At 38.5% G+C, this 17,023-nt stretch overlaps 2 protein-coding genes and 1 long non-coding RNA gene across 3 annotated transcripts; 1 reads left to right on the top strand and 2 right to left on the bottom strand.

Moving 5' to 3' along the window:
* Positions 1–4,630: 4,630 nt before the first annotated feature.
* Positions 4,631–11,206, bottom strand: LOC146473287 (retinol dehydrogenase 13-like). Its single transcript, XM_085118507.1, has 4 exons — positions 11,107–11,206; positions 10,702–10,830; positions 7,944–8,492; positions 4,631–5,332 (listed from the first exon to the last, which is right to left on the bottom strand). The coding sequence occupies exons 1-4, from the start codon at positions 11,189–11,191 to the stop codon at positions 5,019–5,021; spliced, it is 1,077 nt and encodes a 358-aa protein (XP_084974633.1). The 5' UTR covers positions 11,192–11,206; the 3' UTR covers positions 4,631–5,018.
* Positions 11,207–11,340: 134 nt separating this feature from the next.
* LOC146473286 (uncharacterized) lies at positions 11,341–12,830 on the top strand. The gene is made up of 2 exons (XR_014866442.1): positions 11,341–11,776; positions 12,673–12,830. It is a non-coding gene; the product is annotated as an uncharacterized LOC146473286 (long non-coding RNA).
* A 1,895-nt stretch (positions 12,831–14,725) lies between these two features.
* Positions 14,726–15,739, bottom strand: LOC146473285 (trace amine-associated receptor 365-like). Its single transcript, XM_085118642.1, has one exon. The coding sequence runs from the start codon at positions 15,737–15,739 to the stop codon at positions 14,726–14,728; it is 1,014 nt and encodes a 337-aa protein (XP_084974768.1).
* Positions 15,740–17,023: the final 1,284 nt, after the last annotated feature.

Genomic DNA, 17,023 nt, shown 5'->3' with positions numbered 1-17,023 from the left:
TACTGAGCTTTTCAAAGAAGATCCCCAGTCCTTGAAAAAGATGTCCCCAACTGCTTACCAAGGGCGTTTCCGCTCACGGCAGCCAGTATGAAAAACCACAGGGGCCACAAGTGTGATTTCGTGGTAATTTTTAGTTCAGTGTATTCTCGAAGAGAGAGCCCAGTAGGGCTTTCAATTCAATTAAAATTGTCTGTACACATGCATGAAATAGCTTTCGGTCCGTTTCTCAAAAATCCAGAAAAGTTTTCTAGTCCGAGAAGTATTTTTTCAAATCCTTTTCCTATTGATGGTTTGCATGTGACTTCATGGCGGCCATGTTGGTGGACAGGAACAATACGGATTTTTCTCCTCTGGGAGTTAATTGCCATTTTTATGTAAACTATGTAAACAAATTTTCTTTTGTTTTTGTTTTTTTGTTTTGGAACATTTACACTTGAAAGCAGCCAAACTAATCCATAAACTGCCAAGCGAAACTCCTGACTCTGACGTCCTTGACCTAGTTAAATGGAAATCATTAGGCTATACAGTCGAACCTCTTTATTACGGACACCAAGGGGACAGGGATTAGTGTCCGCATTATAGAGGTGTCCGTTTTAGAGAGGTAGGCTTTATATGGATTTCGGTCTCTCAGGGACCAAGTGAACTGTCCGTAATAGAGGGGTGTCCGTATTAAAGAGGTGTCCGTAAGGACAAGTTCCACTGTATTTACAAACGTAGACTCGCTTCTATAATGTATCAAGTTTATCATAATAGTTTACCTGATCAACTTACTGCCCTTTTTCACAAAACGCAACATTGATAGTAATTATAACTTAAAGCTTAGGTCCTGTTATCTTCTGGAGCCAACGAAAACAGTCTATTTTGTCCACATGTTCCTAAAACATACATTCAAAATAATTTATCCATTTTTCAATGCTTAATTTCAAAATCTTTCTAATTTTATGAAACCAATATAGCACAGGACTTAATGCACTTTAAGCACCATACTTGAAGAATATTACAAGAAATTCTTGGAATTGTATGTAAATTCCTTTAAGAATTGGTTCATGCTTAGCGTGCGTATATCGAGTAATGGATGCACGCGGGAAGTTTGGAGAGCACGAGAGAAGCGTAAGAGTTGCCTGAGGCGTAGCCGAGAGCAACTCTAGCTTCTTGAGTGCTCTCCAATCTTCCCAAGTCCATCCATAACTCGATATACGCACAGTCAAAAACATGAACCAATTATTTTACAACATAGTGAAAATAAAGTAATTAAGCCCTGGAAAACAGGTTTTGTTGCTGATTAATTAAAAACGTCTCTCAATGTGCTGTACAAAAATACAAAGGTGAAAGTGGTTTCTCGTATCGTTTAATCTTAAAGTTTTATTAAACTACGACAAGTTCTTTTAAATATACATTCTATTATAGTGTTGTCGCTTTGTAAAAAGTTTCTTATATGATAGCGCGCGCATGCTTTCACGCACGGAGAAATGTACCATGATGACGCCAATAGGAATTAGGTAGGGAAGCACGCGCGCTATGTTATAATTTACAATGAATATGTAACTAAAAGTGTTTTGTCTGTTAGTTACGAACAATGGTTCGTTAAATGTCTTTTAAATAGTTTAGAAGCAACTTACATATTATTTGAGTCAGTTTTACTTTAAAGTGCACTCAATCCTGCCATAAAGCCTTTTAAAATGGCATGACCTCTGACCTTTTCTACTTCTATAACTTTGGTCAACTTTAGAGCGGTTTTCATTAGAGTGTCGTAAAACCAAAACCTAAGTTATTACTCTGGTCAATCCCAACGCAATGTAAACAGCGCAATGAAACAACCAGAGCTCAAAGCAAATGCATGTAACCGGTGCCAAGCGCGGGAAAACGCAAGCAAGCAAGCCACGATTGGTTTTGGTTTTGATTCTCATTGGTTGAGAAAGTGGCGCGAGTTTTGTCAACCAATCACAGAGCGTAGCAAAGCAGAACCAAAGCAAACGCGAAATTACTTTTGACACTCAACTGAAAAGCACTCTATGAGTTTGAGTCAGTTCTACTTACGTTTGGGTTTGTACAAAACATTTTCTTAGGCAGCTAGGCTGCAAATTTTAAGTATTTCATTTCGAATGTAGAGTGTGTCCCAATATACTGACAGAGGTAAAAATATATATGTATAACCTGGGGTCAATTCAATAAAGAAATTACATTTGTAGTTTTTACGCGTGTAATTTACACGTGTAAAGTCCGACTTGTAAATACAAGGATTCAATAAAAGAATTTTCCACACTGGAATTTACACGTGCCTCCCTAGTCAGAATACACGTGTAAATTACAATTGTAGCCTTACAATTGTAAACTCCGTTTGAATACATGTGTATTTTTTCGAATGCAAAATTTAGATATCTCTTCTGTCCTTTTAATATATATGCGGTTCTCCTTCCTTCGTTCTCAGTTATATATTCTTAATTGAGACCATTGTTGAGCATGTTATCCAAGCAACAAAAGTTACTTTTAGCCGAGCTTGTGAGGGACCACAAAATGATAGTTTTAGCGCCATTTTCGTCGACAGTGACGAAAAAGGCAAAAAAAAAAAAAGACGCGTCAGTGAAGTGCACGTTTCTACCGCTGAAACTGGCTATGGCAGGGGTGGCGCACCAAAAATGCTACCCAAGCAGGCAGTCTTAAAAACAAAAGGCCAAGAAAAATCAAAGGTGAGGCTCTGCCATCAGTTAGAAAGGCTAAGGGGATATCATCAACTGCACATAACAAGGCAGCAGATCTAGAAGACGACATACTGCACCTTAGAAAAAGAAAACTCCAACTGGAAAATATCGAGCTGAGATTGGAGATAAAAAGGCTTAGAAAAGATCTTGACAATGAAATAATTTTATTAAACAGCGTCCAAAATGGCATTTAACAAGACGATATCAGTAATCGTTTGGACAGTTGCTGAACTTATTACATTTATATTATAATACTTTGAATATTGAGTGGAAAAACTGTAAATTGCAACCTGCGAAAGGTTTTTGCACTTATCTTTAAAATAAGAACATGGTTACCAATTAACCTAGCATAATTGTGACCTACAGTTTCTTTTTCTTTTCCTAGTAAGGTATTGAGATGTGCACTTTTTGCAAAATACATGTAATGAATATCGTCATTGAGTAACAAATGACATATTAATCTGTCCCTTCCAAGAAATATGGCGTATTTCGTCGTGGACTGTTCTCTTTTGATGATATTGAAACAGTTTAAGTTTTGAAGTGTCATTGGTATTATTTTTCGCACTCATAGGAAGTGCTGCAGCAACTGCTGTTGCCTGTCCTCTTGTTCCTCTGTTGTCGATATCTAGCTCATCGTCGTCAACGTCGAGATCTGCATCGTCAAGAGGATCATCACCGTTATCACTAAACAGAATGCAGAGATTGTGCAGTATAACAGCACACTTGATAAGCTCGGCAGCTCTTTTCATGTTTCTCACTCCCATTCCCATCTGTAGAGCATAGAACCTTTTCTTAAGAACGCCATAGAACGCGATGAATGATATTCCATACTGTTGATACGGAGATACCATGACAAGAGTGCATTACGTGATGGAAGGAATTTGTACCAAGGATGTCAGTGGAGAAATACTAAAAGTTGCTGTCTTGCCGTTAGTGCTCGGTTACATCTCGTTCTGTTCCAAACGCGGGCCTATTAATTCCAAAAGATGGCCGAAGGCGTCGACAGGGAGACGAAACTTCTCTCGAAATTCCCTTGGCTTTTTGGACCTCAAACAACCGTCTTTCCTCAAACTTCCTAGGTCGACGGATTATCTGACGTCTCAGGAGGTCGTCGAGTTCCTTTCAAAGACGACATGTTTTTACACTACAATTTGTTTTTCTGAAGTCTTACTCAGTGTGTTTACAAGTGACAAGCGACTTGTATTTTGCACTTGTGATTTACAAGTTGGACTCTTGTAAAAATACAAGTCGGACTCTTGTAAAAGTTTTATTAAATTGGATTCTTACCATATTTTACACGTGTAGCGCTACACCTGTAATTACAAGTCGGACACTTGTAACCTGAACTTGTAACGATTTTTATTAAACTCGTCTCTGGCTGCGCTTGTAAATACAATGGTCCGACTTGTAGATTACAAGTGTAAAAGTTTTATTGAATTGACCCCTGGATAAATAAGGCTCGTTTAAATATGTAGAAACGAATGTTTGGTTTATCAACAGTTGATAACTAAAGGTAATTTAGCCACCGTAAAGAGATTCGAGTGCTGACATTTCGAGTGATAGCCTTTCGTCAACCAAACATTCGTTCCTACTCCCCAACGACACAGCACCACAGTTTCTTTAGAAATTAACTCCGTTATCTATTTAAATGCATCATGGACAAATACATGTCTTATGATAAAAAAAAAAATTACGATGAGCTCATCAAGGCCAAGGCCAAATCATTCAACGAACGTTGGCTCTTTTTAGAGAAGAAAGCAAGGCGCCGTCTTCTGAGTCTATTGAATACAAGGTGAGATAAGTACAACGATATCAAGTACCCCTAGTCCCATTCTGATTGGTTCCTGAGCAGTCCAAATTTTGCTTTGCAAACCCGACTAAGATGGATCACTTACAGGTTTGATTCATTGCAGATTGATGTTTTCAAAAAGTCTGCAAAAGAAAACTGTTTTAATATGCTACGTTCCCGTTATACTTATAGTTAATTTATTTCCTTGTGTATTTGCAGGCCTCCAATTTTGGCAGTACTTCTGCTAAAGTAGCGTGAAAAAAAAATTGTTTAGATTTTATACATGCATGCAGCTATGGTCAATGCAGCTGTACTATGTCTTCAACTCAAAGTCAAAAGCTAATTCTTCGCCAATACAAGCCTCAAGACTAAAACAAGATAGACATGGAACTATGTTCCTTACATTGTAGCTGATAACGAGTAAGCTTGCCAAAATGTACCAGATTTGGAGCAATTTGGATTCATTGCCAAATTTCCACTCAGCATAGTTTTCAACTGAGCTCTTCAGTTAGTTGCTCAAAGCTTTCATTTCAATCTTTCCAGATTTCTCCAGTTATCCTCTCACTTGCCTCCCAAAGCTTCTTCATCAAACCTGGATCTTTTGCAACTTTATTGCATTCTGTTACTTTGCAATCACTATAATAAAGACCGGAGACACCATCCAGCTCCTCGGCCACAGAACAGTAGATTGTGGTCTGTGCTCCCTGCTTGCAATCCTTGAAAAGTAGGAATTTTATTAACTGGAAGATCTGCTTAACAAATGGTCTGTGTAGCACTTTCCAGTTACGCCAGATTTCGGACTTGATGGTACCAGGATGAAGGGCATATACTGTTACTCCAGTACCTAACACAAAAAATAAAACTCAGTTGTCTTACGCAACCACATTTTCACTATTATCCTGTATGATGGGGTGGATCTTATATATATTGTGCAGTTCCAGAAAAAATCCATACCAAAATCCATGGAAGGTCATCGGAAATTCCTAGGGGGAGGGGGGCCTTCAAAGTTAAATTTTTAGAAGCAAAGTATGAATTTCACTGGAATTTCCTGGGCCCGGGAGGGGGTGCAAAACAAAAAATCTTCGGGGGGGGGGGGGAGAGTATGGATATTTTCTGGAACTGCACATTTGAAAGAGATGGGGGGAGGGGTAACCATGTATTTTTCAGAGATAATTAAGCTTCAATTTAGGAAAAACTGCCATACATTGCTTTATATTTTGGCGCCTTGTAAAAATATCGTTGCTTCAACATCTCTTCCAATAGCTGTTGCAAAGGTCTGCTTTTCCCGCACAGTCATAAACCGCACAAAAATACTTCTGTATTAGTAGGCACCATCCTTAATATAAGCCCCAGTGGTAACCAACATCTGACTTCTCCTAACAATATCACTGCTTCATTAAACATTTAAGTCAGGAGAATAAAGGAAATTATCACCAAAGATCAACCTTCAGTTGATTTTTAGACAAAATCTCCCAACTAGTAGCATAAGAAATATATGGAGGACAGTAGGGAGAATCTTCACGTTGATATTGGAGCCGCTTTACAGTTCAAACACTTTGATGGCAAAATGGGTTGAAAAATATGAGAGTCGAGTAGAAATGGAACATGAAGTCTACATGATAACTTGACTCATTCAGGAAGACCCACATTCAAATCCTGTGAACATTTTTCTGATTTTCTTTGTGTACCCAGCTTTCATTTAAGGACGTTCGCGCGAAAATGTTTTAACATTGATTTTTTTTTCAAACTTCTGCTGCAGTTAGTCTATGAATTACTTACATCTGAAATGCAAAAAAAAATGGGGGTCACCGACTTCATTTCGGAGATATGACATCTGCAAGTTTGCGCTTATTTTGAGAAATCGGTCCTCGTCACTCGATATGACCTCACCGGTTGTTGATGCAAAATTTTTAAAAACGAATCGCTGGAGACAAACTTCCATTGCCGAAGTTTATTTCAGAGGATCTATTAAACAAATAAATTCCACTTTTATTATCCCTAAAGCTACAACTAATCTTTAATAATTGTATTTCCACCTCAGAAGTGGCAGAAATGTGCGGAGTTCGATCGCGCGTGGGTAGATAAATTAAAAAAAATAATAACTTCCCACATTGATTTTTCTTTCGTTTGATGACAGTAAACAGATATCTGTCAAAGAAGGTTAACCGTCTAAAAAAAATTGGGGGTCACCGACCTTTTAAAACCGCAAAATCCAGTTGAAGTTGTCGAAGACGTGAGAAACTTACGGAAGTCACGTTTTTGCGTGACAGGTCGGAGAAGCACTGGAACCTAAACTGGATTATCTATCCCATAATTCACAGCTCACAATGGTTGCTCGATCGTTTTTTGTTTTCGTTGAGTGTGCTGTCAAACCTCTGATCGTGCAAGTTGTTTATCGTTATTCTACCCTCAAAACTTATACAGCTGTTTAGCCAATGCAAGGAAAATGCATCTATAGCCATGAGCGAGGCGAAAATGTGAGAAGTAAGCTTATTTATTTATCTAGAATAGGTATATGTGGAGATTGATTGTACACGGGATTGGTGATCAATAAAATTGCTTTCTTGTATAAGGGAAAGACTTTCTCGTTTACTGTCAAAACTTAAAAAAGCTTAAGGTGACTTCGATTGACGAATAGACTAAATAAAGTATTGCATTTCAATTATTTTATTATATCGAGAGGCAAGTAAATATATTAATCTCTTGGCGCGAAATACCCGCAAGTATCGACGCCTTTTCTTGGACTTTTTGTTGTAAACTTAACCCGTCTAATCGTTTCACGTCGATTTTTCGTTTCAAAACTGTGCAACGGAGATGAATTTCCCCCTTTTCCCTCTTTTAAATGCTGTCACGTCGGCCGACATGTGTGTTTACCTCCGTCTTCCTCCGTGTATCGTCAACCACGAATTGCGCGTGACATTGCTTGGTGTGTGCGTTACCTGCGCACTAAAGATGCGCATAAACAATTAGCGCGAACGTCCTTAAAGGCCCACATTCACCCAAGACGTATTGCGCGCCCAGGAACAGTTTTCATATATGAAAACCCCCCATTTATTCGAGCGGGAGTCGAGTGAGAAAGCAAAAAGCGATCACGAATATTCTTTCCCTCCAGCACGAGTCGTAGAGGAAACCCGCATGAACCGCTTGAGTTCATACAGCCAATAAGATCACGCATTTGGACAATACAGCATTTCAAAACAAAAACAAACGACCGAAACGACTCTTGGGTGAAGGTGGGCCTTTAAAGTGTCATTAACCTGGGTAAAATGACAGTTCCTACCACTGTATAGTGCATCAAAAGGTTCTTGCAATCACATGCATGAATTGTTGTTACCGCAAGTTTGCAGATGTCATGTAACTTAGGGTGAAGTCAACATTTTTTTTTATTGGGGCACAGAGACAACTGAGTTCACTAAAGTCTAATAGATTAATAAGCTTTAATATTTTGCTCTCACCTTCTAATCTATGGCTAAGTTCCCTTGTAAACACAACCTGTGCAAGCTTTGACTCAGAGTAGCGTTGCAATAAATCATGCTTCTCCTTTGACAGCACAAAATCGTCGAGCTGAAGCTTTACATGTTTAGACTCATGAAGTTTTGATGATACATTAACAATGCGGCTTGGCGCAGACTTCTTGATTTTCTCCATCAACAGCAAGGTGAGAAGAAAATGGCTGAGGTAGTTCACTTGAAAAACACTTTCATAGCCATCCTTAGTCACTTGGTAAGGCAATCCCAGCCCTGCATTATTGACAAGAATATCCAGCCTTTCTTCTGTTTCATTAATAACCTTTGCAAAGGCTCTCACTGACTCAAATGAAGACAAGTCAAGGATTCTGACAACAACTTTATCACTTCCAGTTTCAGCAACGATATCCTTAGCAGCTTTAGTGGCCTTCTCTTTATCCCGGCAAGCCAAAATCACCCTGGCACCTCTCTTAGCAAAATCTAGAGCAGTCTCTTTGCCTATTCCTGAGTTTGAACCTGTGACAATTGTAGTTTTACCTATAAACAAAACAGATCATGGTTTCAGATGAGTGTAATATATAAATAAATTTCCTTTTTGCAACATTAACGAAAAGATGTTGAAGGAAGGCCAAAGATCTAACAGTCAATCAGGCCTTAAATTTTAGCAGTGCGCAGCACTCTTCTCTCTTTTGGGTTTCGACAAAACGCTGACTCCCGGGACAACTGACCCCCAATTGACCCCCTAACAGACCCCCTCAAAAAATCACAGCAAAAAAGAAAAAAATGTGAAATTAAAGTTATAAAGTTAACCTGCAAGATGAAACAGTGCAAATGACAAGTGAGTTACCACTCAATTTAAAGTTTGAGTGTTGACTGTTGTCACGACACAACATCTGGAAACAATTCCCACGGTAAAATGCAACAGAAATAGATTCTAGGTCCCGCTCTAGTTCGCTATTCCCTCGCTGACGGATTTCCTCGCTGGCGATGTTGGGTGAGTAGTTTATTTTGACACAAATACAGGAAGCGATTAATTGGACAGCCCTCATTTTCCTACTTTTTTAGGGAACTAAGTCGTCTCACTGCCGCGAATGGAAATCGAGAGAGAGCCCTGAGCATGCAAGGCTGCTGTTAACTGTTTCCGTTTCTTACTTTGCATTTTCCTGGTACTTAGCGTTTACATGTACACATTTGTGGTCAAATGAGGCATAAACTAAAAGTATTAGAAATGGCTTATAACAAAAAACCTCACAAAATTACTTACTTACTTACTTACTTATCCTCTTTGGGCCCACGTGGACTCTTAAGGCCGGCTCACAAAATTACCCGATGCATTTTCCTGAAATCATGTGTTACAGCAAGTCTATAACCTCTTTCCCGTAACGATGGATTGTTTGACCTTGTTGTACTTTTGTCCAACTGCCACAGTTCGCCTGGCCTCCTTGTAATGCAATTAAGAAACAAACACAATTTGCTCCCGTCAGAGAATTGACTTTCGAACATGTTTCATTCATCGGCTCTTGAAGCTTACTGACATTTTTTTAAAGTTAACTAGTGGAACTGGGATTTTTTTTTTCGAACAGACGCTCAATTCTTTGTTTGATAAACTCAAAAGTCTTCTGTCTAGCGGCGATTTTGGCAACTTGAATGGTTGTCAACTTCATGATGATGAACTATTTTGGTCACAACGAGAACTGGGTGCATTGAAACGTTGGTTTATGGTGAGAAACAGGTGTATCCGTTCCTCGTGATTTGTGTTGCATTCCGTCATCTTGGAAATTTAAGGTTGGTTTATAAGTTTAATTTAACATTTTTTTTTCCCCTGAGATTTTTTGAAGGGGTCAGTTAGGGGGTCAGTTGGGGGTCAGTAGGGAGTCAGCTGACCCGGGGGTCAGCGTTTTGTAGAAACCCATCTCTTTTTATGTTGCTACTTGCTAAAATTTACATTTCCCAAAATGATAATAAATATATCTTATTCGATGGTTTTACATATAATACGCGCGGATATTTTGCGAGTTGCGTAGTATTTTTCCGAGCCCCGAAGGGGCGAGGAAAAATACGAGCAATGAGCCAAATGTCCGCGAGTATTATATGTAAAACCATCGAATAAGAGATTTATTATTCCACTACAAAAAGATTTTGTTATTTTGGCTTCTCTGTTTTGGTAACAGTTTTCAAATGCACCCGGCATCAACTGTCCATCGGTATATGGCGCGTACGAATGATGTAAACAACACAGAAAGCCAGTTAAATGTCTTTAATTTGATTAGATAAAATGAAAAGATAAATGACAAGTGAAACTTGTTTTCGAGTCTGCATCGTTTCAAAAACTATTCTTCGTCCAGTCCGGACATTGTTGCTCTTTTTTTCTGCCTTTTCCGTCCGTATTCGCTCTGTTGTAAACCGGTCAAACCGGGACACTACAGTGTATTACGGTCTCATATTTTGCGCGTTCTCTTGACCTTATTTGGTGAAATGACATAATAGTGGAATAATAAAAACCAATATAATTGAACAGTATTTTAAAATACTTATGTCATTTTGATTGTGAAATAATTTGACACAACTCAAAAAATTAAAATTATTTTGGTTTCTTCTCTCATGAACATCTTTTCACCTTTTTGTTAGTCAGAAAATCAGGGAACTTCATTCTAAGTAGAGTGTGGCATTACTGGATAATTTACCACAATTATAGAAGTATATACCTACTGCTCCAGTTCAGAACCATTTCACAATTTTATCTTACCATCCAATCGGGCCTTGCTCCGACAAACTCCTCCAGCACAATACCACTTCATAAGTGCTACCAGACAAACGATTACTGCTGAGACAGTTATCAGTGTTGTAACAGTACTTTGGTAGGTTGAAGCATCACCTATTAAAACAAATAATATCAAACCAAGCGATAGTTGCGCAATGTTCAACATTTGAACAAGGATTTCATGATTGTAGAGATGGTGCAGCTAGGTTCAATCAATATTCTGCACTTTGCGTCAGGTTGAGTTAATAGTGCTATTAAATTCTCAGTGTTCATTGTTGATTTGCCCAATTTGCTTCCTGGTTTTATAAATTAAGCTTAATCAGTTTATTGATAAGACCTCGAAGTTCCCCGCGAATATTGATTGAGTACAGTTTTGACATAACTGCTTACCTTTCTCTATCTCGTCGCCAAACGAACGCTTGAGACAGCACGAAAACGAAATGAACACGGACGTTATCAGGGTTAAACCCGCCATGTTGGATTCGCAAAATGCAGAGGACCGAGCTCCAGAAGGGGGTCTGGAAAGAGCGGTTAAAACCACTCCGCGGTTTCAGAGCGGAAAAACGCAAAAAGCATGCGCGACCTCTGCGTGAGCGCTGGGCGAGCTGGGCACCAACTGTTTCAAAAATGGCGGCAATTTTAATTTTCTTATTTTCAACAATTTACTATGCTACCGCAGACATCTCGGTAAGTAGCAATAATTATCCCACACAAGAAGATAGCTGCAGATGTAACCTTGCTGTGGTTCGATTTTCTTAGGGCTTCTTAGACTTTAAGAAAGATTTTCAAACCTTCATTGTTCCCGCGGCGTGTAAACAAATCGCCTTTACGGGTCTGTTATTGTCATGGACCTTTTTACAAAAAGCGACTATATAAGCAAACCCCTGAATATTTAAGGTCGAGAGCTCAACCCTGGGTAGAAAAATAGTTAATCGTTAATTACTGAGTTTGCCAAAGTATATGATTGTTTGCCAGAGTGGATTTTTAATTTTTTTCGCAAGGATCTAATTATCGGCGTCGAGGGAGCAATTTTATGCCATGCGTTACTTTCGATCTCTTAGTATATTGTACTGCTTTATTACGTGGGATGCCTGTGCAGCCCACGTTATAAAATGGGGGCCGTTTGTATCCACAAATGCGCATCTGTCAATTATTAACTCGTTTTAGATGTATCAAATTCAGTTTTCTCCTAGAGGGGATCTTTTTGTCTCCTATTGTCCTTATTGTCTTTAACAAAAACGGTCCAATCAGAATGCAATATCTTAGTGTAGGTCAGGAGGGATCGGAGGGGAGTTAATTACTATTGTGATTATTCAGGTCCTAGTGGTCTCTCGTTGGAACTGAAAAGGCTTGACTTTAGTGGCGTGGCCATATTGTTTTAATGTTTTAGATTCCAATGTGCCGTTTTCAAAAAGAAAATTAACCCTTTTGAAGCGGTAAATCGAAAGAATAACTTCTAAAAAGCACTCGACAGTAAAAACGGTGGAAATCGGAGAGTTCAAGGCGAAGGAATTATGCTTCTGTTTGACAGTTGTAGAACCATCCAGGATATGCGGGGGAAAGGTCATTGGTATTAAGCTAAAACACAGATCGCATCACTTTGTCGAATTGATGCTTAAACGCAACTGGAAATCTACTTTACACAAAGATTAAAGGCTTGATTGTCCATTCGTACTAAAAGTTTTCATTTAGGAAAGCTTTTTGCCTGTTTTCTTTCTGTTTTTTTTTTCGGTGAAACGAAAACAATTTGTAATCTTACACTTTTATTTACATAACCAGAAACGTGAGTCAGGCCACGTTATTGTAATAGAAATTCCGGTATAACGATAAGACGCGTAACACAAGGGAAACAACATAACGCTATCTTTGTGACTCAAAATATTCCATTAGCTAGGATAGTCTGCGAAGCATACAATTATAAGAATCAAGGGGCATCACACGTAAATGCCAGTATAGGCATCTTGTTTCTTTTAGTTTAGTTTATGTCTCTTCAATATATTGTATATTTGTTTTTGTCTTTCACTGCCCGCCTCGATTAACTTTCGCTACTTGCGGTCCAGTATAATTAGCTAAAAGTTGATCATGATAAACACAATAAAAAAGTTTGTTTTTGACACGGGTGTGTGTGCATCCATCTAGTAGGCTCAGTTGTGTAACAATCTTTATCTGCACAGGTCAACTGAAGGCAGGAAAAATATCTTTAATTACGGAAACTTCCCAAATAATCCCTTTTGTCACTGTGCTTAGCCGCGAAGATTTTGAATTTGTTTCACAAAGCCTTCTGTGGTCGCACTCTTGCCATCATTCACTCGTCGCGCAATTTTGTTTTAGAAACGAAAAAATAAATAAATAAATGCATCCAGGGAACAGAGGTTGACCAGCTGCAACTTTTTAAATAGAATTTTATTTCAATTTCAGTTGTGCTGACGCCAAATATGGATTGTCTTGCAATGAGAAACATAGAGAATTAAATAGAGATGAAGCTCGTGTAGCATATATAGTTACAAAAGAAGTGTCCCTTTGCTGTGTTTGTAGTCATGTACCGGAACCTGTACCGCAAATCCAGTTTTCGTTCTTTTCCTTCACGGTGTTGGTAAAATGCTCGGTCCGATTTTATAGCATATTCGATGAAATTGGACAAAACGTAGATGGTAAAATGTATTTTTACCACAAAAGCGACTGCTCAACAATACAGAATCGAACCGAACGGCAGCGTTTTCAATTCACTTGCGCCCGCGAATGGATATGCGCAGAAAAATTGCGCAGAACGTTTTTCCGCTCTGAACTCCGCGGTCTGCCGCGGGACAAAGGAGACTCAAAGGGCCTCAGGCGGTTCAAGCTTCAAAGGGAGGGGAGGGGGCTATATAAAAGTGACGGGGGTGATCGTCGTAAATTTTGAAAAGAAGTCTTAAAAACTGTTTGAAAGGACCACTGCAACAAAATAAAAGTACCGGGTACCGGATCCTCTGGTAAAGGATCTTATCAGCAACAAATTGTACAACAAATAATATAAAAAAGAGCAAGGCTGATTTCACCGTCAGGGAAGTATATTTTTCCAATATTTCCAAAGGCACGGCCTTTCTTCTTCAGGGTATGTTTGAATCTGACATACCTGTCAGTCTCAAACATATCCTGAAGACGAAATGAGTCACCCTGGTTCAAATGCCCTACCAGTAGCGACGAATTCGGCGATAAAATGCCCCTCCCAAAAAACAAATGCCTTAATTGCTGGTAAATGCTTTTGAAGCTTGATGAAAATTTGCAGGACTTCGCAGAAAACTTGCAGCGATATCGAGCTGAAATCGCAGCTGGTTTACCCGTGTGCACGATTAAACTGGCCTAAAAGGAAGTTGTAGCTCCTTCAGTCATGCATTAGAGAGAGAGAGAAACGTTATTCACCCGTCAGTTGAAACATTGTATAACTATTACATTCAGTTCCAGGAGATATTAGCAAGCTGTACTGAGCTTTTCAAAGAAGATCCCCAGTCCTTGAAAAAGATGTCCCCAACTGCTTACCAAGGGCGTTTCCGCTCACGATCATGAAGGGGAAATTTCATTTATGAGTTAAATTGAATATTAACTTTTGTGCTTTTTAAGACAACAATTGTGTTCTGGAGATTGTTTATTGGTCAGAAACACGTTATCAATGTAGTAAATCACTAATATTTTGAAACCAGAAGTACTTCCAGACGGAATTAGTTGCGATGTCAGTTTAACCGCAAATTAAGTGGAAAAGACCATAAAGTGAGTATTTTTTGGGAACATGCAAATTGGTTTACCAGTTAAAGCGGTTGTTTAAAAGCAATAAGTTCGGGATGAGCAGCTGAAATAGTGATATTTGAAAGACCTTGAAACCGTTTGAAGGCTAATAATAACTGCTTTTTCTGCCGGTTGACGGTAGCAATTGCCCTTTTTTATTTATTTAGCTTTGTCCAATATGGACAGGGATACCGCAACAGCTAAGGCCAATTACTGCGGACCCGGCTGACGGTCAACCCCATGGAAACCCTCAAATCGCCGGGACACCAGCGACTGCCGCGGGTTGGTTTGTTCCTAGTTTCCTGACTCTCAACAGCTCCAACACAGCGTTCTTAAAGCGGCGATCTCCATAGCAGTAAATTAGTGGATTCGCTATGGAGCTGAACTGCATCAGAATCTCCGCCAATCTGTAAGCCCATCTTTTGCTAGGGACTAGAAAAACTCCATTCAACACAGCCATAACTATTACAGGGAGGAAGGAGATTATCAGGACAGCTGTCACCAACGCCGTCATCTTGGCAACTTTCTTCTCCAATTTGGCTGATTTTAGAGAAGTGACTTGGCGGCTAATGTCACTTATCTTGCGTTTGCGAAGTCCAAAGTACACCATGATATAGAAATAAACGATAAGAGCCAGCGCACAAACTGACAAAATAGCAGCAACGATTAACCACACCTCGGCAAAATCGAGCCCATCGTCCTCGTTCACCACTGTTAGTGAAATAATATCTGGAAGAACCATAAATGTGGCTGACACCCAAGCTATTATCGCGAGTTTTTTTAGTCGGCTTTTCGTAACGATGCTCTTGTACTCTCTCCATTTTTGTATCGCCATATATCTCTCCCAAGCAATCAATGTCAAATGGAGAACAGAACTCGGAGAAAAAATATACATCAATAATAGAGTCACTAAGTCTAACACGCAAACATTCTCTGGTAGAGTTTGGCAGGCAACAAATAAGTCAACAATAGCAGATAAAGGCATGCATATAGCACCTATTAGAAGGTCTGAGATGGCTATGCTCAATAAAAGAACATTAGAAAGTCTTTGCAGTTCTTTTCTTAGCCTCAAAGCTATGATCACTGAAGCGTTCAAAAGAATTATCGTGGGAGAAGCAAGAGATACCAAACCGATAACAATCCAGAGAGCTATAGTGTCGCTTACATCCCCTGCAGTAACGTATGTAGCGTACAACTCCAGACAGAAAAATTCTGACGATTCGATGGAGGAGTTTTTGGCTGCTTCGGCGTCGTTTGGGTGCATGCTAACTAAACTTTCTTCGGGTACAGAGTGCCTGGCAACCACGAAACTTTCAACTCCTCGATCGTATGTTTCCTTTTATTTGCTAATTTGCGGCTCCATTCCGTGGGCAATAAAGTCCGGTTTTCTTTCTTTTTTGAATAGCGTCTATTATAGTAATGGAAACGTACTTAGATTATGGTAATTTTTTTCGTGTTTCAAGAGGAGCAGGCCGTGGTTCAGAAATTTCTCACACGAACGAGTCAAAAACACAAGTGCGGAGAAAACAGTCTTTTGTTGTAGAAGAAAAGAAGGAAACATCAATTAGCTAGCTTTTCAGCTAGTATAATAATAATAATAATAATAATAATAATAATAATAATAATAATAATAATAATAATAATAATAATAATAATAATAATAATAATAATAATACACAGGCAAGTAAAAAATAGCGATATAAGGTTCCGACGTTTCGGCGACGTCATGACGCCATTCTCAAGGAATGAATAATACAAGCGAGTTCTACGGAGTAAGATCTTAGATTTGCATTAATGGCGTAATTTAAACAAATTAAATACTTTGGCGCGGATCGAATCTGTTTGTACATTCAAGCGTGGTCTTTCTATATAATTTTACCCTTGATAACTCGAACTCCCGATAACTCGAACCTTTTTCAATTTCCCTTGAAGGTTCGAGTTATAGGGAGTCGACTGTAATAATAATAATAACAAGAATAAGAATAAGAATAAGAATAATAACAGTGTTAAATATTTCTAATGTACAAATTAACATATGTAAATATGATCAAATGAGCAGTACAATGGTGATAATTAAAAAAATGTTTCATAAAAATGATTGAAATGAGTAAAATTTGACAAGGTAGTATTTAAAACAGGACCTTCATGTATATATAAAGCTACCTACCAATATACCTACCGACCTTAATTGTAATAATAATAATAATAATAATAATAATAATAATAATAATAATAATAATAATAATAACAATAATAATAATAATAACTTTATTTATCCTGATAAAAGACCGGTCAGTCAAACAACAAAAGTTGAAAGACTGGTATTAATCGGTGACCAGCACATAAGAAATATATAAAAAAAATTTACATGAAAAACAGCGGTAAAAATAATTAAAGAAATATAACAAAATGAACTAAGCATCGCTTTTACAAATATGATTGGCCCTATCCATGTTCATCAAGTAAGTAAATGTTCTGACCTTAAACTGTGCAAGTGTTCTTAGCTCACGTAACTCTCTTGGTAGTTTGTTCCAGGCGCTCGCAGCGG

This window comes from Pavona decussata, unplaced genomic scaffold (assembly GCF_977016875.1).
Source record: "Pavona decussata unplaced genomic scaffold, jaPavDecu1.1 SCAFFOLD_94, whole genome shotgun sequence".
Lineage (NCBI taxonomy): Eukaryota > Metazoa > Cnidaria > Anthozoa > Scleractinia > Agariciidae > Pavona > Pavona decussata.
The sequence above is the reverse complement of the archived record's forward strand: the minus strand, read 5'-3'. Positions and strand labels throughout refer to the sequence as shown.

Excerpts from the sequence above, each read along its gene's own strand:
- LOC146473287 (XM_085118507.1), bottom strand. The coding sequence starts at position 11,191 with ATGGCGGGTTTAACCCTGATAACGTCCGTGTTCATTTCGTTTTCGTGC. Across the intron at positions 10,831-11,106 it reads TGGCGACGAGATAGAGAAAG|GTGATGCTTCAACCTACCAA; the intron begins GTAAGCAGTTAT and ends TTGTTTTAATAG. Across the intron at positions 5,333-7,943 it reads ACTTAGCCATAGATTAGAAG|GTACTGGAGTAACAGTATAT; the intron begins GTGAGAGCAAAA and ends TTTTTGTGTTAG.
- LOC146473285 (XM_085118642.1), bottom strand. The coding sequence starts at position 15,739 with ATGCACCCAAACGACGCCGAAGCAGCCAAAAACTCCTCCATCGAATCG.